The sequence below is a fragment of the Sinocyclocheilus anshuiensis genome, unplaced genomic scaffold, assembly GCF_001515605.1.
Source record: "Sinocyclocheilus anshuiensis isolate Anshui unplaced genomic scaffold, SAMN03320099.WGS_v1.1 scaffold366, whole genome shotgun sequence".
Lineage (NCBI taxonomy): Eukaryota > Metazoa > Chordata > Actinopteri > Cypriniformes > Cyprinidae > Sinocyclocheilus > Sinocyclocheilus anshuiensis.
The window spans coordinates 1416151-1438550 of NW_015547673.1; the positions used below are offsets into that span (position 1 = coordinate 1416151).

At 36.3% G+C, this 22400-nt stretch overlaps 2 protein-coding genes across 3 annotated transcripts in view; both read left to right on the forward strand.

The window, feature by feature from the left end:
* Positions 1–57: 57 nt before the first annotated feature.
* On the forward strand, positions 58–4260 carry LOC107702819 (radial spoke head 14 homolog). Its single transcript, XM_016505238.1, has 7 exons — positions 58–113; positions 267–481; positions 622–724; positions 1817–1935; positions 2022–2247; positions 2357–2493; positions 3993–4260. Exons 2-7 carry the CDS (start codon positions 277–279, stop codon positions 4229–4231), a joined length of 1029 nt encoding a protein of 342 aa, XP_016360724.1. The 5' UTR covers positions 58–113; positions 267–276; the 3' UTR covers positions 4232–4260.
* Positions 4261–4569: 309 nt separating this feature from the next.
* LOC107702870 (dematin-like) overlaps positions 4570–22400 on the forward strand; it is a 31471-nt gene continuing 13640 nt past the window's right edge. The window contains exons 1-2 of one of the 2 annotated variants that reach the window (XM_016505304.1): positions 4570–4834; positions 19562–19621. The gene's annotated coding sequence lies outside the window, so the exon portion shown is untranslated. The remainder of the gene's footprint in view (positions 4835–19561; positions 19622–22400) is intronic. The other variant, XM_016505306.1, reaches the window with a different exon arrangement.

Genomic DNA, 22400 nt, shown 5'->3' on the forward strand with positions numbered 1-22400 from the left:
GAGTTTAAGTTACTGCCTGTGAACAGCGTTGCGTTAGTTCCGTAGTTACCATAGCAACCGAACTATATACGGAAATAATTACAAGCGGCGGACGATCCAAGCCAGCCAATAAGGTATTATTGTCCTTAACACAATTTGTTAGTCTGCAAATTATGATTTTGAATGCTCGTGCAAATGTATTAGGAATACTTATTTACATTTAGAATGTAAAATGTTGAAGGTAACTTTTCAGTGTGTAAATACATTTAATGAAATCACATCTGAAGCGCCCTAACGATGAAGATGGCCAGCCCGCGAACATCCGAGCAGCCCCCGCCGCATATTGACCCGACGCAGGCGCCGGTGGCTTTCGGTAGCTGGGCGATCCCGAAGCTGATGCTGGAGCTGCAGGACGCCGAGCTGTTCACCCGGCAGAGGGCGCTCGCTGCACTCTGCGACCTCGTCCACGACCATGAGCGGGCCTATGAAGCCATTCTCAGTGGTAAACGCATCTTTATTTACAAATATTGAAGTGCTCGTTATTTCTTTCTACAGTCTAATTATTAACAAAAACACTTTCAAATTGTTTCTAAATCCTTGTGTAGTCCTATAGTAATGACTGTAATTTCTGTTCCTCATAAGGGTGTATGGAAAGACTTAAAATTTTGCTGCAAGATAAAGATGACTTAGTCAGGGTCAAAACTACTGAAGTGCTTTATGTGCTTGCTTCACACAGCTTGGGAAGGTGAGTCATGAATCTGAGGGCCGACGGTTTTCTAGAGTTTTAGTTTGTGTAAGCTTTTGGCATATGAATGTGCTTTGCCCCACATAGGCTATGTGTTATGTGATGTCAGTTTATTTCATACTGTTATAGTGTAAAACCTTAACAGGGCTCAACATTAGGGTCATATTTTGTCATATTTATATAATATTTATTATATTTTTATATATTCTTTACAAAAACAATATATGCAACAAGATAAAAATATTAGTTATAATGTAATTAACGTTTGAATAACTTCAGAAGTTTGGGGACACACGATTTTTTTGTATTTCTTTAGTATATACTTCAGTAGCAAGGATGCATTAAACTGATAAAAAGTCACTGCAAAGACATTTATAATGTTGCAAAAAATTATATTGCAAATAAGTGTTGTTTATTTTTTAATTTTCTGTTCATAAATCCTAAATATTGCAGTTTTCACATAAATATTAAGAAGCACAACAGTTTTCAACATTTATAATAATAAATGTTTCTTGAGCAGCAAGCAGCATATTAGAATGATTTCTGAAGGGTCATGTGACACTGAAGACTGGCGTAATGATGCTGAAAATTCAGCTTTGCATCACAGGAATAACCGCACCGATCTTGATTTTTCATGGCTGATTCAGATCTCGCTGCCACGTCTTTTACAAGCAAATGGGCTGATTCCAATATCGACTGCCAATATTTCAATATTTATTTCCTTTTTTATGCTAGAGACAAGAAAGAATGACAATATGAATACATGAATGCTGTTTAAATGAAGATGCTGGCTCTAATTTGGCCGGTTGTCCGGTGCATCATGTACAGTATAAATTACATTTAAAGACAGTTATTGTAAATTGTAATAATATTTCGCAATATTACTGGATTTTGGTCTTTTTGTATCAAATAAATGCAGCCTTTGATAAGCGGAAGAGAATATTTTGGAGCATTTTAGAGTGGCCAACACTTTGAAAATTGAATATTTCGTTTTATAAGTATTTTGAAACAATTGAAATACTTGCAACACAAGTCATTTTTGCCATTTTGTCCATATATAAGTATTCCGTATTGATATATGTGTTCGTACAGAGATGCCTTTCTGAGATTTGACATTGTGAGTCCCCTCGCAAACCTGATTAAGGACCCTGAGAATGCCTGTCGAAAAAACGTGCACCAGGCACTCAACAGGATCGCTGAATTTCCCTCAGGTGACTATTGTTTCTTATGCTTCTTATACAGTATTTGTATTTCAGAAGCTTTTCATTTGACGAGTCCTCTGTCGTGTCCTCTACAGGAGCAGTGTTTATGGTGTCTATGGGGCTGGTGCCCAAACTGTTGCTGAAGGTCTCAGATGAAGAAGAGAGGATCCGTGCTTTAATTCTCTCCACATTAAGCTGCTGTGTGAGTGTGGATGCCCTGCCTGCGCTGGAGAGTGATGCGGTTCCTGTCCTGAGAGATCAGCTGTCTCACTCCTCCGCCGCCATCCGCCGGGCAGCCACATCTGCGTTAGTGGGAATCAGGTAGGCAACATGGTACACAACAATCTAGTTCGGGTTACGTTCACTAGGGTGAGAGATCAGAGACTCTTTTAAAATAAAAAGCATGCATTTATCTCCTGTTCCCTCTTAGTGTGCCTGCAGATGGGAAGATGAAGGTGTGTGAGGAGAATCTTCTGCCCATATTAGTCAAGCTGCTGTCGGATGACGACCAAGGAGTTGTTGCTAATGCTGCAGGGACCATTATGAACACAGCTGTCATCACGAAGGGTCAGCACAAAATCAAGTTTCAGCTGTGCATTTTTGTAATTTATGAGCCAAGTTAGAAACATGGCAAAAAGCATGTGTTGTTGAAGTTAGTATCTATTATAGTGCTGTATGTAAACGTTTAAGGGATCGTTCACCCAAAAATGCAAATTCAAATGACGTTTTTTATTTTGTTGAACATGAATGTAGATGTTTTGGTGACCGACATTCTTCAAACATTTTCTTTTCTGTTCTGAAGAAGAAAGAAAGTCATACAGAGTCATGATGTGGGTGAATAAATGATGACAGAATTTTCATTTTTGGGTGAACTACCTCTTTAAAACCTCCAGATGAGGCTGATGTTAGTTATATGCACATACATCGGATCAGGGGTTTTCAGACTTTTTGATGCCATGGTCCCCCAAATATGATGGTCCCCTTGCAAGGGGCCCACTAAAGGCTGCTATATATTTTCAAGTATAAAGACCCTTTTTACAGTCCAAAACAAAATCTGAAAAATCAGGTGCTCAGCCTGAACTGTAGAGAAGATTCAACTCAAAAAATTTATTAATTAGAAAATGAAGAAAAATGGGCAACACTCACTCTACAACAGTGTTATTTTAGTATCATGAGATGCTATTATAGTTTTTATTAATATTTTGAATTCGTTTTTATTTTTATATTTTTTTGTTTTTGTAAAGTTTTAGTTTAATTTTATAGTTTTTTTCCTTTTTATACGTTTTAAAAAAAAATGTCTGCATAGTTTTTATTCTTTTATTTAAGTTTGAGTTATTTAAACATATTAAATTGAACTAAATTAAAATAACATGTTGCCTTGGCAACTAGCTGACATAAAATAAATGTAGCATTTTTATATTTTATTTCAGTTAAAGTTTAGGTTAAAGTTAATTTTTAAAACTATAACAACCCTGGTGTACAAACATAAACTTGACTGTATTTTTTTTTTTAAACGATGTTTCGGCCAGCATCAAGGCCATAATCGTTTAAAAATAAACTTCAACAGGTGTGTGATTCTAGTAATGTAAATGGCTTCCAAAGGAAAGAAATTTCTAATTCTATATTATTCTATTACTTGATTAGGTCCTCTAGGAAACGTGTATCTAGAAAGATATCACACAGATGTTGTTTAAAATGTTGTGCTACAGGGTTACTCAAATTGCCACACTTTACAGTGAGTGAAAAACAAAAATGTTATAAATGAGTAAAATATTACCTGGAGAACATTACATTTACATCTTTTTTACTCACCATTAAAGTAATTTTAGATGTATAAACCTGAAGAGAAACGTTGACTGCAGAATAAAATAATTTGTATAATTTCTGATCAGTAAGAAGATAGTAATAGTCTCAGAATCTGTAGATTTTTTTTTTTACTATTTATTCTCTGAACTTTCCTCAGCCCTTAGCACTCACTTGTGGCCCTCTGGGAGTCCTGGACCCCAGTCTGAAAACCCTTAGATTAGATTAGACTAGGCCAGATCTCATTGTCTTCCTGTTTCCAGGTAAAACCGAATCACTGAACGCAGGTGCCATCACCCCTCTGCTGCAGCTGGTGGGGAGTGAGAATACGGCGGTGTGTGCCAATGCCCTCCGTGCCCTTACAGTCCTGGCAGAGGTTCCTAGGGCCCGGGCAGAGCTGCTGGAGCATGTGCCCCTGCTGAAGAGCAGACTCACACACCCTAAAGCCATCATCCAGAGAGCTGCATCCACTGCCATTGAAGTCATCTCCTGGAAACCATGAGGAAAAAAATTGTTCTAGACCTGGTGGTGTGATATAAAAGAAAGAATTAGCCTCATAAAACACACTAATTTTGTAATTTAAAAAATAAAGTTAAAAGAACAGAATAATATTAAGAATTCTGAAGGATGTGACGTTGTTTGTTTAGAATGCAAAATCTATTATAGATAAGCCGCGTAGCAACTATTCCAAAGTGACTGAAATGCTTTATAAATGTTAATTAATATAGTATAAACGTGATAGACGTGTATTGAAAGGCAAACTATGTCATATTCGTTTGGTGTGGTTTAATCCCAGTGCAGTGTAAATATGCAGTGTCATGTTTTCAGAAAAACCCTCGGTGCGGCGAATGGATTAAACCAGCGGTCAACGGCAGCGAGCACGTTCTCGCTATCTGTCACACGACATGCGGAGTCACGACAGATAAATGTTTGTGGCTGGTAGTTGGCAACCAGTCCGAGCGAATACAGAGCACACGCCGAGTTTGGGTTGCCCGCTCTATTCTACAAAGGCATATTTATTGTTGTGGAATTAAGCGGGAGGATTATATCGCAGGGAGGAGTGCGGGTGGAGGCTGTGTATTTTGGGATCATACTTGCTGGATAGGTAAGTTTATACTTCACATACAGTATCTGTTTGAATAAATTCAGGTGAAATTATATTAGCCAGCGCAAGAAATGCTCCAGGATTCAACCACCATGAGTGCCTGGTTTGTTACTCAGACACATCTATAAAATATCGTATAGGTTAATTATTCAAGTCTACGGTAATATTAAAGTAATCAGAGCAAGTGTGGGTTATGGCATACGGTGTTGTGTCTGGCTCTTCTTCAAACTAAAATCACAAATCGCCACAGGATTGATGTAGTCGGAGAGATTATGGCAGTGGATGATGCGATGCTTTTACATAACACGAAGCGACAGAGCCGGAGAACAGGTGCCTATGGCAAGCCATGTCAACACTTAATAGTATCTGATTCATATGTTACTAGCACTTGCATGTTTTTAGTAAAAAATAATAAAGCGACTAGAGTCTATTTCAGGTTGACTAAATACTACTTGATTTGCTGCTATTCATCATCCCAGTAGTGGCAAGTAACTATTCCATTGTAACCAGTAACAAATTGCATATTTGCAATTTGGCAAAGATAGAAATGACTAGCATGTGTTTTAGTTGTTGCTGGTGCCAGTTTTATGCATTAGATGCTAACTATCCCAATAGTTGCTATAGTGTCTATTCTAGCTTTACGTTTACTAGCACTAGTACTTCCCCATCCTATTTATTAGATACTAGTCTCCCTGGCCTTGTGATGGCTTGGAATTGCAATGGGATTTAGATGTATATAGGTCAGATGTCCAGATATTGAATATGTATCTGATTTAAAACCACATAGGGAAGTGGCTCAGAAGGATGCAAAAAATCAATCTTGTGCAGATTTTTATGTTTACATATGTGTAACAATATTTGATCTGTGTCACATGAGTAAAAAAATAGATTTTTTTTGTGCCAGTGTAAACGCAGCTTATGAGACAGAAGTATCTATGCCAAATATTACTAGTAACTACTAATTTATATAATTACTACTTACTAGTTTATTTCTCATTAGTTACAACTGCTTTCTCAGGGTTTCCGTGGATCCTTAAAAAGTCTTAAATTTAGTTGTATCAAATTTAAGGCCATAAAAAGTCTTTATGGTGCAATAAAGTCTTAATTATGATGTCAAGAGGTCTTAAATTTGAGGACGGAAAGACCAGAATTGCGATATAGATTGATGTTAGTGCTGGGCGGTATGACCAAAAATTTATATCATGGTATTTTTCAAAATTATACCGGTTTCTTAATTGATGTGACGATTAAACTTCAAAAGGCTGTGATATCATTGAATAAACATGAGCGCTGCACATATCAACGTCAGTTGTTGCGCTGCTTTGTGTACTGTCGTTACCGGGAAACTGCATTTATTTTTTAATTTGCTTTTTTTGTTCGGACCAATGCAAATATTGACTAATATTTTTATATTTCAAGCTAATGTACTATAAAAAATCTAAACATTTAAGGCACTAAGATATATATTTAAGTTATTACATTAATATAATAATTGTTTAAATCAATGTAATTAATATTTTTGATTTGTCCCTTTTCTTAAAATTTAAAGACTGAAATGTAAAGTTTATTATTTTGTAAATCTTTTGTGAAAACCTGTATCTGAATTGTAAATCATGCATTTTTTCCTTTTACAGTTTAATATGTTACCATAGATATTGCTCTACCCTGCTTGTATGGTAGTAATTTTATTTGTGCAAGTCTTAAAAAGTTCTTAAAAAGTCTTACATTTGATTTAAAAAATCCTGCAGATACCCTGTTTCTGTACTTGACATATATTAGATTAAAAAATATTATTTGTAACAATAGAAAGACACAGTAGTAAATATGTACTAATGCCTATTAAATTACTTCTAGAACAACTGAAATATATACTAGTAACTATCTGAATAGGTGCAACTAAAAAGACTTGTACCTAATGGATACTTATTAGCAAAACTATACCAGTAAACACTACAAACAAATATTTGAAAGTGAATAATTGGTGTCTGAACTAAGGCTGTGTATCGATTCAGATGTCCCAATTCGATTTCGATTCGCAAGCTCTCGATTCGATTCGATTCTCGATTTTTTGATTACATTCAGTGAATATAGTTTTAATACAAATGCTATTGATATTTCTAAAAAAAAAATGAACAGTAAACATGATGACATTCGTGTTCATATCGTCATATAGTGAGATGGCAGAAGCTGAAAACACAGCGAGCATCATCCACGCTTTAGTATGTGTGTAGTAAACAAAACAGTGCGCCGCGCCATCCGCCATTCATTCATTGCGGAAATCATGGCGCCTTATGCGTGATATCAAATGCTTCCGCAGATTTATAGTATTACTATAGCATTTCACCTGAGCTTTGCGAATCCATGATAAGCGCTGAATGAATGACAGGCTTTCTGTTGTAACATCGTGCAAGGTAAATAAGGGTGACATCTAGTGGAGAAGACTAATGATAAGATTCACGCTAATCAGATCTTGTTTTAAATGTGTGCTGAAATAAACACTGGAAAAGATCGATAGCTTTTGAGAATCGATAACGAATCGACGTCATTTAAAAAAACGATTAATCGAAAAATCGATTTATTTTGCCCAGCCCTAGTCTGAACCACTGATTGCAAAAGAATAGTCACTTGTCACTATTGGAAAAGCAAAGCAGTAAGGACTAGTGACTAATTTAATAGGTATTAGTTACTACTGAAATAAGTACAGGTTTCTAATAAATAGCTGCCAGTTAAATAAAAAAAAATACTAGTCACTGTTGAATTTTCTTTGTTACTACTGATCACTAGTAGTAACATAAAGATAATAGTAAAGCAATAAATTATAAAAATGGATTGCCATAGATGTGTGACACTGATGGGCACTGAGAAAAAGCTTTTGTCTTAAATATAAATAGAATATTCTCAACTGTTTTACATCCTACTCTTTGAAAACAGTGAATATGTTATGTTTGTATACAGTATTTAGTTGTCACACTGTATAACACCAAACAACTTTAAAGCAGATTATACAGGCTATATCATATGTTCTAAGTTGTATAGCTTTGTTTTTTAAACGTTTTGCCTGAAATCTCAGAGGAATGTACAGCATGTTAATTACTGAGACCCTCAATCCCCTGATCATAAGAGATCTTAATTATCAGTAGCTGATGTGCAATAAACTCTCTCTGTACGACAGGTTTCTGAATCCAATTAACCGGTGGCCGTTAATATCAACAATTATACTCAATATAGTTATATACTGTGCCTGAGCTCATGTGCAGACATCTGCTTGATCAATTCAACCAAAATATCTATTTAAATACCACTGTATATACCAAACACCCACTTTTCATGCTGTCTCTTTAAGCAGGGCCAGATTATGTAATGTACCTAACATTTATATACAGTACCTTTGAGAGGATGAAGGTATGTGGCCGTCTGATATAATTGAGATCTGTGGATCAATTGACCACATGTAGCAGGCCATCTGCTTGCTCAAAAGCAGTCATCTGCTGTGATGACTCATCAGCCAGAGTCTTACTGCTCATTAAAGACGTCTCTGAAACCCACTATCAATCACAGACAATAAGCCCTTTATGTTCTATGAGGCTGATTCAGTAGGTGTTGAAAAATGGGCTGTTTTTATACACTGTAAAAAAAATTCCGTAAAATGTATGGTAAAAAAATGGCAGCTGTGGTTGCCGGAATTTTACCTCTCACTTCTTTCCGATTCTGAGCCGATCCGGTTTGTTACCAGCGGCACAGGTATTAACGTCAGCTGCGTATTCTCGCTCTCTTCTCTCCGACGACTCCTTCTCTCTCACACGTCTCATTCGCTCCGGTTAAATAATGCTTGTATTGTGCATTATTTTAGTCATTCCCGCAGGTTTCGCACTTACACCAAAAGCGCGCACCACCACTGATCTAAGTTATATTAGTGGAGCGCACAATCTGCGCTCAGTCTCAAACAGCTTGTGAGCCACAAATATCAAAATGAGTGGCTAACTGCGCTAAAACGTTGAAATACATACAAAATTATGTCAAAATGCCCGTGCATTTATTTGTGCTGTTGTTTGCCATTATTTTATTTGTTCTTATTTTATTACTGACTTTTTACTTTTTTTATGAAAATAAAACTTTGCATTGAAGAAAAGTAGATTTTTGTTTGTATATGCTGTCAATTATAGTTCTTAGAAAGAAAATCGGAAGGGGCAAAAATCGGTATAGGCAGATCACACTAACAAAAAATCCGAAATCGACCAAGAAAATTGCAATCGGTGCATCTCTAAAAAATACATATTCTTGTGTCAGTGATTGGAGTGCATATACAAATGCATGTGCATTTTATATTAAGCAGCACAATTATACTCTGCAGGAACACGTTTTTTTGTCATCTCTCATTAAAACAAAGACCACTGGTGCATGGCAACAGGTTGTCATGACAGTAGGACCAACTTTATACTCATCAACAAACATTATTCTTATGAATAAACATAACCTCCATGGTCTGGGGTTGGCATGTTGCGTAAATGTGTGTTTAGTGAAAACAGTGTTTGGATGAAGTCTGAGATTTGTTTGAAGAGCATGAGCCTGCTTGACAAGTTCATTCACAGGATGGATTTGATTACAGCCTTAGGACAGAATAAAGCAACGATTTATGTTTGAGTCCTTTGTACTCGTGCTTCAAGCTTCTTAACCAGGGAGGGATTACATAGGACCCTTCTATTTTAAATTAAAATGTGACCGACTCCTTTGCAATCTGATAGACCCGTGCAGGGATGAATGGATAGGAATAGGAGAGAGGGTGAACGAGGGTATGTTGATGGATATAGAAAGGCAAAATATTGCAGAGTTGATTTTTCCATGCATATTAGTTTTTAGTGTTCAGTTACTGTATTTACTGATGATGAGCATTTCAAGAAATGATTTGAGCTTGTATTGACTGGATCATTGGCTGCCTGATTCAGCTTTGATTGAGCGTTTATAAGGAGTGTCAAACATTAGCCTTGTGTAATGGGCTGAGATTGATCTCTGAAGAAGTGGAAGATGGTTCCTGCTTGTTGAAAGTAGAGGACTGATGGCAATCGCCTGAGTTTAGGAACAGCAGATGGGATGGGAGTGGGGGCTAAAGAGAGAAAACCCAGAGCGGAGGGAAAGAGTGTGTCAAGAAAACTGAGAAAGAAAAACCAGACTAAAGCAAAAGAGAGTTTTAAGTCAAGCTAGTTTATTCCTTCATCACTTAAAAAACCTGTATGACTTTCTTTTGTGGATCTATAAAAGAAGATACTTTGAAGAATGTCTTTTTGTCAATGCAATGCAATTAAGTGGTGTCTGATGTTTTAGTTTTGGTCCCCACTGACTTTCATTGTATGATCAAAAACAAGATTAACCAATAGATGTTTTTAAAGTTCACCCAAAAATGACAATTCCGTCATCATTAACTTACTCTCATGTCATTACACAACCCGTGGAATTCAAAAAGAAGATACTTTAAGTCAGTGGGGTCTAAACAATATTGGAGCCCACTGACTTTCATTGTATTGACAAAAAACAAAAGACACTCCTCAAAAAGCCTTCCGTTCCGCAGAAGAAAGAAAGTCATTTTGGCATGAATTTTAAAACTCCCTACTGAAACTGTGATTAATTAATATACTATTAATTAAATACTATACTATTAATAGTATTAATTACTATAAATACTATTTCAGTCTTTCTACTTCAACATTGTGTCTTCAACAGTTTGTTATTTGCTGTTTCTTTGTAATTATTTGTGAAATTTATTAGCAGTGAGTGAAGATTGTTTCAAAGTAAATCCTACAACAAATTTGTTTTAGTGTAGAGTGCACATATTTGACTCTCCCTGAGTCCCTAGTGATATGAGCAGCCATTGTAAGCTCACTTTGCACAACCTCAGACTGCAAATAACTTGATGAATCAGAAAACTATTCACTGTGTACACTATACAGCGTATATACTTTGTACAGTGCGAAATTACAAACAGGTGTTTGGGAAAGTAATGGTTTTGTTGTTGGGAATTAAAAGTTTTTCTGTCTCTTAAAAACATGCAGGAGAGAAAATACGTATGCCGTACAGGTGAAAGGTCACAAGAGAGCGCTCACCTCGGCTAAATTCAAGCTACACCTCTGTGCTTGTGAACATCAACTGCTCTGTTTAGAGGATTTGTTGACCAGTGGCCCAACAAGACAGTGATATTAAAATAATAGCCAAGCAAAAGGTCATGAGTTTTCATATAAAATTAAGATCAAGGTAAACATATGTGGCATTTGTTCATTTCATTCTATGAAACTGACTAGGCTTACAGCATGTCTTCTGACTGAGTGTGTGTGTGTGTGTGTGTGTGTACCCTCTGTACCCTCACTTATCTCTCACAGACGCTTGCCGGTCATATGTTGTTGCTGAACTGAGATAAGTATGTTTCCCTCTGAGACGAGACACAGGGATCTGTTTTGGAGGATGGACTGACTATGACAGACAGCAAACACATTATGAAACCTCATGTGAAAGCAGGATTTATTGTATAACTTCAAGAAAGTTATCGTATAGCCTACAGCTAGCTCAACTAGTGTAGCTAGCCTGATTTTGGGCTTAAAAGATTCATTATCATTATTTTGGATTATGCTATTTCCTGTGACTGGTTGTTACGTAGAAATTGTTGGGTAACTGACTGAAATCCACAGAGTAGATGGATAGATAAATAATACTGTTATTTAGTTATTTTTATTTTATTTATGTAACTTAAATTTTGTAGTTTGCTGGTTCCAGACTGTCTGGTATTAGAGATGGGTATTTTCAATGAGTCTTTCTGCAGGTAACTTAGTTAAACCAGTAGGTGGCAGTTACTGTCTTTATGAATGAGTCATTGAATTATTCACTCAACCAATTTATAAAAAAATTCATTTAGGAACAACACAACACTTGTATGTGTTGTAGCGTTTTGCTATGACTTTGTTTGAAATTATTTAAAATGTTAGTTACTCAGCATTTACTTTTGTTTTGCATTACACTCTGCTGTTTTCCTGTTGTTTTTCTCTGTAAATATCTTAAAATGCAAAACTCAAGTTAAAAGAAGTTTATCTTTTTAAAAAAACTCATCTCTAGATGTTTTTATTTTTAATTACACTACCTTACAGCTTGCATTCTACAAAAATACAAAAGGGGCTGTTCACACAGAATGTGTTGTGTTTCACTGCGCTGGTTTTCCAATGCTTTTTCTATGTGAACATGCGCTAGTCAGACATTTTTTGACACTTTTCTTCATGTCTTTTGTGCACGACACCTGTTCTTAAAATGCAACCCTCAAGTTAAAACTGTTCAACTTTTAAAAAATGCTTTTCTGCACATTCTGTGTAAATGGCCATAAAGAAAGTAGATGCACATGCAGGACTGTATAACCATCTTAACCACAGATATTCTCTTAAATAAGGCTCTTTCTTTCTATACGGTATTTATATCCTTGGTATCCCGTGGTGCTGTTGGCCGGAGGTCTGTAATGTGTTTCAGTGTTTTATGCCCCGTCCTGCTGCCAGTACAGCGTCCTAAAACAATAAAGCCAAAATGGATGCTTCCATAAACATCCATCAGTTGGGCCATTAGCTTTCAAATCAGCACTCATGTTTCAGTTTTATCTCATAAAAATTTGCCAGAAAAACACGCCCACATATCAACATTGCTGACAACACACTTAAAGCAGCTGTACTTGAATTGAATATAATACCTAAATAGGTTTTCACACGTATATACACACACAACAACAACACGCTCATGAACACATGGACTCAAACACCCATGGGCATCATCTAATAAATCTATGCAGAGTGCCGCCCATGGGCAACAGCACAATAGCTGGGCTCAAAACACATAATCCCTCACATTATGTGTGTGTGTGTGTGTGTGTGTGTGTGTGTGTGTGTGTGTATTTACATTACATCAAAACCAGGCCCACACACATGCACCATCCTGCTGTCTGCAATAACATTAATTGTTATGAAGGCATTCAAAGCCTGGTCATCTACTGCTGGAACAAGAGCATTGCTTAGTTATTGTTGTATCCCTCTATCAAATTAATTGCATGCTTTACAAGTCTCTACAGACATTTTATAACAACAAACCGTAATAATTAGCATGCTTGTGAAGGGATGCATGAATCCCTGTTCTATACCTTTAATGATTCTTAGTTATTTGATGGCCAATAAAGGATAAATGGTTTATATTAAAATTCTATATTTTGCCTAAAATAAATAAAAAATAAAACACTGAAGGAGCTGAAATTAAGCATCACAACATTATTAAGTATTTAATTATGTTAGTAATTCGAATTATTAAAGTTAGTAATTGAGTTATTAAAAAGGAAATTAGTGTACACAATTCATTTTCAAATTATTTTATAGGCAATAATGTGTAAATGGTTGATATTGAAATTCTATACTGTTTTATGTACATAAATTAAAAATAAAACACTAACGCAGGTTAGTGTGTTAGTATTACAAAAACTAAAACTATTACATATTAGTAACAATATTTAGTAACAATAGTACATATTAGTAACAATATATTTAGTAACAATTAAAGTACTAGTGTTATTAAAGACTAATTTTAAATGAGCATTAGATGATGCAAAGGTAATGTACAGCTAATGTAAAAACTGAGGAAATTAGCATACACAACTAATTATTTTACATTATTTTATGGCCATGGTTAATATACAAATTCTATTTTGTCTAAATAAATTTGAAATAAAATACTAAAGCAGCACTGAATTTAAGCATTACAACATTATAATGTACAGTATGAGTAATGGATTTTCATTTTGAGATTTGCCAAGATTGAAGATTACATTAAAAGATTACATGCTGAAGTTTACATTTATCAATGTTAGTAATTACATTTTTAGTAATAATTAAAGTACTAGTATTATTAAAGATTCATTTTAAATGAGCGGTAGATGACGCAAATGTAATGTACAGTTAATGTACAGTTAACCCAGAAAACCCTAGTTGCATGTTAAAAAACACTAAGGGCACCTTAGAAATAGCAACACCCTGTTTTGCATAGCATAGCAAAACAGCATAGCAATAGCATAGCAACACCCTGGCAACCACCAACAGCACTTTGACCATTGTGGCATGTTTTGTACGGACAGTCACCACTCCTTTTTTTTTTTTAGGAAATGTGAAAATCTAGTCTTTAGAGTTCCATCTGCTGCTAACAGAGCAGTAGGCTTCAAGGTTTCTCTGTGACAATATATTACAGATTATCAGTGATGATATCCTATTAATGACTGATTATGAGCTTTGCCAATAAAAATGTCAACTCCATCTCCGTGCACAGACCACTGCCTTTGCATGAGTGTATTTGTGCATCCATGTGCACATACAGTATATGTGTCTTGATTTCCCTCGAGGGTCCTGACATGTCTGGACCATTCTTCCCAACCATTCTCACATATGACAAGAACCAAGCCCATCATCTCATGTATGTGCTGGCAGTTAAATATAAAGGTTCCCTATGCTTGTGTTTAGTGTAGTTTGGCACCACAAGCCTTGTCATAAGGACTGTAGTCTTAAATATTTACCTAAATTCTAGTCCACTGAGGTCTAATATTCCTAAAAAGAGCTATCTGTTAACATTCCTCTTCATCTTTTTTTAAATGAATGGGAAAGTACACTATGTGGACAAAAGCATTGGGACACACCTCTTAATGACTGAATTCAGGTGTTTCAGTCAGACCCATTGCCACAGGTGTAAAAAAAAATCAAGCACCTAGCCATGCAGTCTGCATTTACAAACATTTGTGAAAAAAATGTGACGTTCTGAAGAGCTCAGTGAATTCAAGTGTGGTTGTAGGATGCCACCTTTACTGCAACAAGTCGGTTCGTGAAATTTCTTCCCTGCTAGATATTCCACGGTCAATAGTTGGTGGTATTATTAGAAAGTGGAAGCGTATAGGAACAATAACAACTCAGCCATGAAGCATAAGACCACGTAAAGTCACAGAGTGGGATCACCGAGTGCTGAGCCGCATGATGCATAAAAGTCACCAACACTTTGCTGATTCCATAGCTGAAGACTTCCAAACTTCAACTGACATTAATATCAGCACAAAAACTGTATGATGGGAGCTTAATGAATGGGTTTTCGTGGCCAAGCAGCTGCATGCAAGCCTCACTTTACCAAGTACAATGCCATGCGTTGGATGGAGTGGTGTAAAGCACGCAACTACTGGACTCTGGAGCAGTGGAAACCTGTTTCTGTGGAGTGACAAATCATGTGTTTCTGTTTGTGGATTTGGCGGATGCCAGCCAGGAGAACATTACCTGCCTGACTTCATTGTGCCAACTGTAAAGTCTGGTGGAGGGGGGATAATGGTATGGAGCTGTTTTTTTTTTCAGTGGTTGGTGTTGGTCCTCACTTTCAGTGAAGGGAAATTTTAATGCTTCAGCAAACCAAGGCATTTTGGACAATGCTATGCTTCCAATTTTGTGGGAACAGCTTCAGAGAGGACCTTTTCTATTCCATCATGACTGTGCCCCAGCGTACAAAGCAAGGCCCAAGATATGATAGGATGAGTTCGGTGTGGAGGAACTTGACTGTCCTACACAGATCCCTACCCTCAACCCCATCAAACACCTTTGGGATGAACTGGAATGGAGATTGTGAACCAGGCCTTCTCGTCCAACATCTGACCTCACAAACTCTCTACTGAATGAGTGGGCAAAAATTCCCACAGAAACACTCCAAAATCTTGTGGAAAGACTTGCCAGAAGAGTGGAAGCTGTTGTAGCTGTAAAGTGGGGACCAACTCCATATTAATGTCTGTGTATTTAGAATGCAATGTCATTAAAGTCCCAGTGTAATGGTCAGGTGTTAGGGTTGTGACGGTGAGGAAATTTTCCCACCGGTTAATCGACGTGTGACAACACCGGTAATACCGGTATCACCGCGGGGGCGTTCCCTCTTTTCCTCGCTTTCCTTCGCTTTTAAATAGCTTGTAAAAGCTGCGTGCACATTTTACTTTCACTTTCAAATAGTGGCAATTCGGCGTAAAGCAATTGTTCGTTTTTAGTTCGTTTGAATTTTCCCTCTTTTCTTCGCTTTTAAATAGCTTAAAAGTGCTGTGCGCGGCAATTAGCAGCAATTTGGCGTCAATTGCTTGAACGCAACAACAAAATACAATGTCAAACTCACTTTAGCCTATATATAAAACATAGAACTTTTATTAACAAAACAAATAAAAATACACCATGCTATAGGGCAGGCTATGCCTAATTTAAAATAACAAATAACTTACATAAAGTTTAAATTGATGTCCTAAGACACGAAACGATCGGTTTGTGCCAGAAACCGAACAGTATTTATATCATTTTTTACCTCTAATACACCACTATGTCCAACTTCCTTGAGCGCGTGCACGGCATCCGATGTGTGAGGTGTGTACGTGCTCTGTTGTTCATTTGAATTTTCTATTCATGGAAAAAAAAATCTGAAAAAAATTGCTTTGTAAGGAATACATTTTAAAACATATTACAATAAAAAACAGTTATTTTGAATTGAAATAATATTTAAATTCTGTTTTTACTTTACTTTTGATGATATAAATGCAGTCTTGATGAGCACAAGGTCTTTCAAAAATATAAAAAACTTGACGACTCCAAATTTTTGAACAATACTGTAGTTGATATTACAATAATAGATCAGTGTGAAAAAACTCAACCAATGCATTGTCAGAAAACACAGATAAAAATGCAATTAAAATATGTTTAATTGAACTCCAAAAATATGTATCTTCCTAATATAATATGCTATTGTATTGGGATGTATTTTGCCTGGGAAATTTGGCTTTATACTCTATTGCCTTTTTTTCTAGAATGTTTTATCAGCATTTGGCATGAAACAATTGTGGTTGAGTAATTTTACAAAATGCATTATGTTCTCGGGCTGAGTTCAATTTGACTTTGAATCTGTGTCACACCAGGATCAAAGCAGCTTACAAACCAACCAGCTCTCACCCCCTGCTAACGACACAAAATCTTCAGTGCTCATCCACATTACCGTCTGCTCCTCTGTTAATGACTGCAAGATTGCTGTTTAAGACAGTACATGGGAAATAATTTGGGGTCTGACTTGATTTCAACCATCAGGATTTGATTGAATTATGAAAAGTGGTCTATTATTGCCAAGTTTGCCTGGGTTACATGAGCAGAAAAGTCATTTCTGAGGTGGAGACAGTTACATTTGAATAAAAATATATGAAAGCAAAAATTCCCACTCTTTTCCCCATTTTCTCTTGTCCTCTCTCTGCTCTCCTCTCAATATAAAGTAACAAAAACTGAGACTGAGAAGTCTCGTTTTCCATAGCAACGGATCTGATGTTACATAATGCAGTAGGAATAAGAAGAGGGCGAGAGGTCTGGCTGGTTTAATGTGGGAGATGCAGCAGGATATTTTTAGGATTCTCGTGTTCTTTCTCCTCTCTTGCACTGCAAGTGATGCAAGGAGGACACAGATGAGGACGGGTACAGGACACACACTGAGCTGCGTGTGTTTACAGTATTCATCTGTTTTTGGGTGACTGTTGACTTGTGCATTGCTGTCGTAATCATGTCACCATGTGAACATAAAGATAAGCACATCTTGCCCATGATTCATCTATCCAATGGCCTGTGAACTCCAATGACTCTACATTGCCTTATATTAGTACAGTGAAACACCAGTCACATTTTAGTATGAGTACATTATATTAAACAGGGAAGCATGTTATATTAGTACCATTTCAGTTATTAGCTGATATTAGAGTTTTTGTAATTTATCAGTATTAGTTTATACTGTATATTTAAAGGGATAGTTCACCCAAAAATGAAAATTACCCCATGATTTACTCACCCTCAATCCATCCTAAGTGTTTATGACTTTCTTCTTTCAGACAAATACAGTCAAGAGTTATATTAAAAATGTTCTGGCTCTTCCAAGCTTTATAATGGCAGTGAATGGGGGTCGAGATTTAAAGCCCAATAAAGTGCATCCATCCATCCTAAAAAGTACTCCACACAACTCCAGGGGGTTAATAAAGGCCTTCTGAAGTGAATCGATGCACTTGTGTAAGAAAAATATCCATATTTAAAACTTTAGACTAGCATATTCTCCGAAGCTTACTCTGCGCCCACGTCCTACATCATCTGCTGGAACGCCACTCTCACGTGAATGCGAGTATCACAGTTTATAATGGTTTATAAAGTTTGAAATATGGATATTTTTCTTACACAAATGCAATTCTTCGCTTCAGGAGGCCTTTATTGTGGAGCACTTTTATGATGAATGCACTTAAATCGGATGCACTTTATTGGGCTTTAAAATCTCGACCCCCATGGGTATAAAATGTATTTTTCTTACGTTTTTCATCTAAGATATTATATTATTTTAGCTTAATTTCAGTAACTGAAAAGACTTTTCAGTCGTAACCAACAATGGTTATCGGCCATAATATGAAAATAATATCAGCCAGAATTTTAATATATCTATGTATTTATGCATCCCTAACAATAATTTACAATTATTTTAAAAGCTTGAAGTCTGAAAGATGGATTACAGACAGACAGAGATAGATCCCACTCACATTTTCTTCTGAAAATGTAAAAATCAACTTTTATTTATTTTTTTTATTTTTTTGATACAGCAAATAACAGCTAATAATGAAAAGCTATATATAATCTGATCTGCAGATGTGTAGGTTTGTAAAACTTTGTCCTTGTGGAATGTTTTTTTCTCCATGAGTCAAATGAACATGCTGAACTGGCATTGGTTTTGGAAAGCATCTCTCATCTTTCTTAGAGGTTGTCTGCTGTTTTCTCTCCAGAGACAAGACTTGATTTTCCACTAGATAGGAGAGCACAGGGACAATCTAGCTATAAATAATCTGGAAGAATAGCTGCTCATTACACAAAAGCTGTGATAGGTGTGTTCATCCATCTGTGCTGGAGGACACAGAGGTTTTACAGAGATGTGAGATGTCAGACTGTGTTAGCTAAAATACAAAAGCACCACGCTAGGTTTCTTACATAAGTCTTCTTTAAAGGTGAGTGTGATGACTAAGATGTTCCCTGATAGAACTGCAGTGTCACTGAGATTGTGGTGCGTTTGCTTTGTGCTGTAATGAAAAACTCCCCTCCCCTTAAATGGAAAAATAAATAGAAAAGTCATGTAAAAACTGACATAAAACAAGTAGTCTAGAGCTAAATTTTTTCTTTTTGAGAGATACACATATTTTTCTTTCTGAGAGGCCAAAGTTCATGAGGCATGAATAACTGAGTGATTTTGACTTGTGTAAATTCAGAAGCTGAGCCTGTGGATCAATAACTCAAAGACACTGCCTGAAGAGAAAGCACTTTAGAGAGCACCGTCATTCTCCTTCACATTTATTGGCTGTCAAAGAATATTTATAGTATGAAGTATGAATACTTGTGGATTATGGTGGTGTTTTTATCAGCTGTTTGGACTCTCATTCTGACGGCACCCATTCACTGCAGAGGATCCATTGCTGAGCAAGTGATGTGATGCTACATTTCTCCAAATCTGATGATGAAACAATCTCATCTACATCTTGTTTTCAACAATTTTCAGCAAATTTTAATTTCTGGGTGAACTTCAACACTGAATTCAGTTCACCAAACAGTTTTTGCTTGATGTTGGACTGTCATGTTGCGATGAGTAATGAAGTCCTGTATTTGGGTGTTTCAGGAATGGTGTAGGGCGAGGAGGCCCTGTAGATGTGTGTCATGAAGCTTCTCAACGCCTGTGGTAAGAGTTCACTGTTCTGTCTTTCTCGTCTTGTCTTTCTCATTCACTCAGTTGTTCACAATCTCACCTACATTATTTCATATTCAAAGGATGTAGTTATTTTATGCTTCAGACATCTTTCCTGAAAAATCCAGATAAAAAATCCAGATAAAACCTATTTCTAATGGTCTATAAATTAAATGGATGAATTTTAGTGGATTAAAAAAATGTTTCTGTGTCAGTCTGCTTCTGGCCAATGAAAATTGTTCATGTAGTCTGAATGTAAACGGATTAAAGGGACAGTTCACCCAAAAATGAATTTTCTACCATAATTTATTCACCCTCATGTCATTCCAAAAGCTGTGTGTGACTTGCTTTATTCTTTGGAACAGAAAAGAAGATATTTCACAATTTTAGACCCTATTAACCTTCATTGTTTGGACAAAAGTACACTAAGCCATTTTTCAAAATATCTTCTTTTGTGTTTTAGGGAAGAAATAAGGTCATGATGATGAACAAATAATTTTTGGGTGAACTATACCTGTAAATAAACCATTTTACAAATTTAAACTGATTGCAAACAATGAAATGAAGTTTGTTTGTGTCATTTTAGTAATGGGATAATGGAATAAAGACTGAAAATATACTGTTATTGTAGTTTTCTGTGCTTTTAGTTTTGTACTTGTAGTTTTGTGCTTTTACGCTAATCCTCAGTCTCAATTCTAACTCTAATTTTACTAATTTTAAGACAACAGACAGGATTTGTATTTGCACTTGACATAGTTCCTGGTTAAATGGAGGAAGGGAGTCACAGTCATCTGTCACACTATCCGTCTGTGCTGACTGCAGGGATGTAATGTGTTTTATCATCCCTCTCCATCTCCATCACATCCCTCCCCCCATCCTTCTCTTTCTCCATCCATCCATCTCTCTTTATCCATCCTCTCTATCCATTTATCCGTCCCCTCCCTTCTCTGCAACCCCTTTTCTTTCACGGTGTTTAGTCTGTATCTCCTTCTCTTCACGCTCCTTTCCCAAAGTAAACATGGTTTGCTCTTTTATAGGAGACTTCAAGGATTCTCAGTTATGTTTTACTTAGGTCTCATTTTGTCTCAGATTTCCTTATGCTCTTCCTAAAAGAGGTGAAATAAAAATAAAAACAAGTGAGACAATTGTTAAAAAATGTATGTAGATATGTTGAAATAGTGATGATAAATGTGTAAAGCAGTTTTCTCAATCAGTATTTTTGTTTTCAAATGAAGATATCTAAGCAGCTTTAAAACATACATTTACTGAAGAAGGAAATTAGATATGAATACTTTTCAGCAGTGCTAAAGAAATAAAAATGTATAAAAATATATATTTATTTATTTTATATGCATAATGACATTTTTAACACAGCAAACATATTAACATTAATTTGGCATTAAAAGTGCTATTTAAATGATTATGTAAAAGAGGAAAGGAAACTATTTATTAAGAATTATATGATTGGTATGATGATTGGTTAGTTTACAACATTCATAAAGTTTTTTAGTATTGATTAATAGTTTGATATTGGCACTTATTTCCTTGCTGAAGGAAACGGCGGTCTACCTCTAAAATCATATCTTTTAAAGAAATTCAGAAATGGGTTTGAGGCAAATAGTTATGCAAAACGTAAATGACATATCAGTCTGAGACATTGTTGAGTCTATGGAGGATCAGATAAGATGCATAAGAGATATAATTTGTGATATTTCTTTTCTATGAGTTTCTTTGACTGTCTATTGATTTTTTTTTTCTTCTTCGCCAAATCCTGAACAAGCCTAACCTGAAACCACCATACAACTGTCACTGAGCTCTTAATCGAATGCATTAGCCATAGAAATCCATTCAGACAACGGTCCATCTTTAAAACCATCACACTGACAGGGTCCGGCTCCAGACCGGCCCAGATCAAGGGGTTTGATTGTAGGTGTATGTATGTGTACATGTGTGTTTGTATAACATACACAAAGTAGATTACACTTAAAAATATCTGGTGCAAATAGGAACCATTAAGATGGCTTGACAAGATCTCTTTGTGCATGTTTATCTGTATTTCTCCTATGAGCCCTTAGCATGCTGTAGGGTTATTTTTCAAAGGAGTGGGAAAGGTGTCCTTTTCAGTCGAATACGAAGACTCACAGGATGCTAGAATGAAGCTTTTGTATGGAAGTCCATCAGAAAAGCCCAGAGAAACACCATCATTGTGCTCATAGTCCACTGACTGCTGAATGTTTTAAGGTCCTTACACTGCTGACTTTTCTGTGTGTATTAGCAAATTTTCGCAGTCAGTTGCCATCTTTTGACTTGTAGTTGTTAAAGGCGATGTTAAAAAATCATCTGTAAATCATTCCTGGTTACACAAATCTCAGCTGCATGATTGTTTATATAATCACAAAATGTAAACTATTATCACACAGTTCTCTATATGAAGTTGGATATATATTATGGATATACTATAGAGATAAATATTCTAGTATATTATATCCAACTTTCCCTTTCAGTCAGTCACGTTCGACGTTACGCCAGTCGTGACTGACGAATTGGGATCTCGCCCGAGAGCCCAATCACCTTCGAGTGTTAACTAAACAAGCCAATGACAGTTGGCGTGCGTGTTTCGCCACGGGTTACGACCAATCCTGGACCTGCGCATGCGGAACGGGGCCCTTCACAAGCTCCCGTTCAGGATGTTGACGCAGAAACTCATCTTTCAATGCGTCCGTCCTTTCGATTGGTTCGCAGCGATCGACCTCAAGGACGCGTACTTTCATTA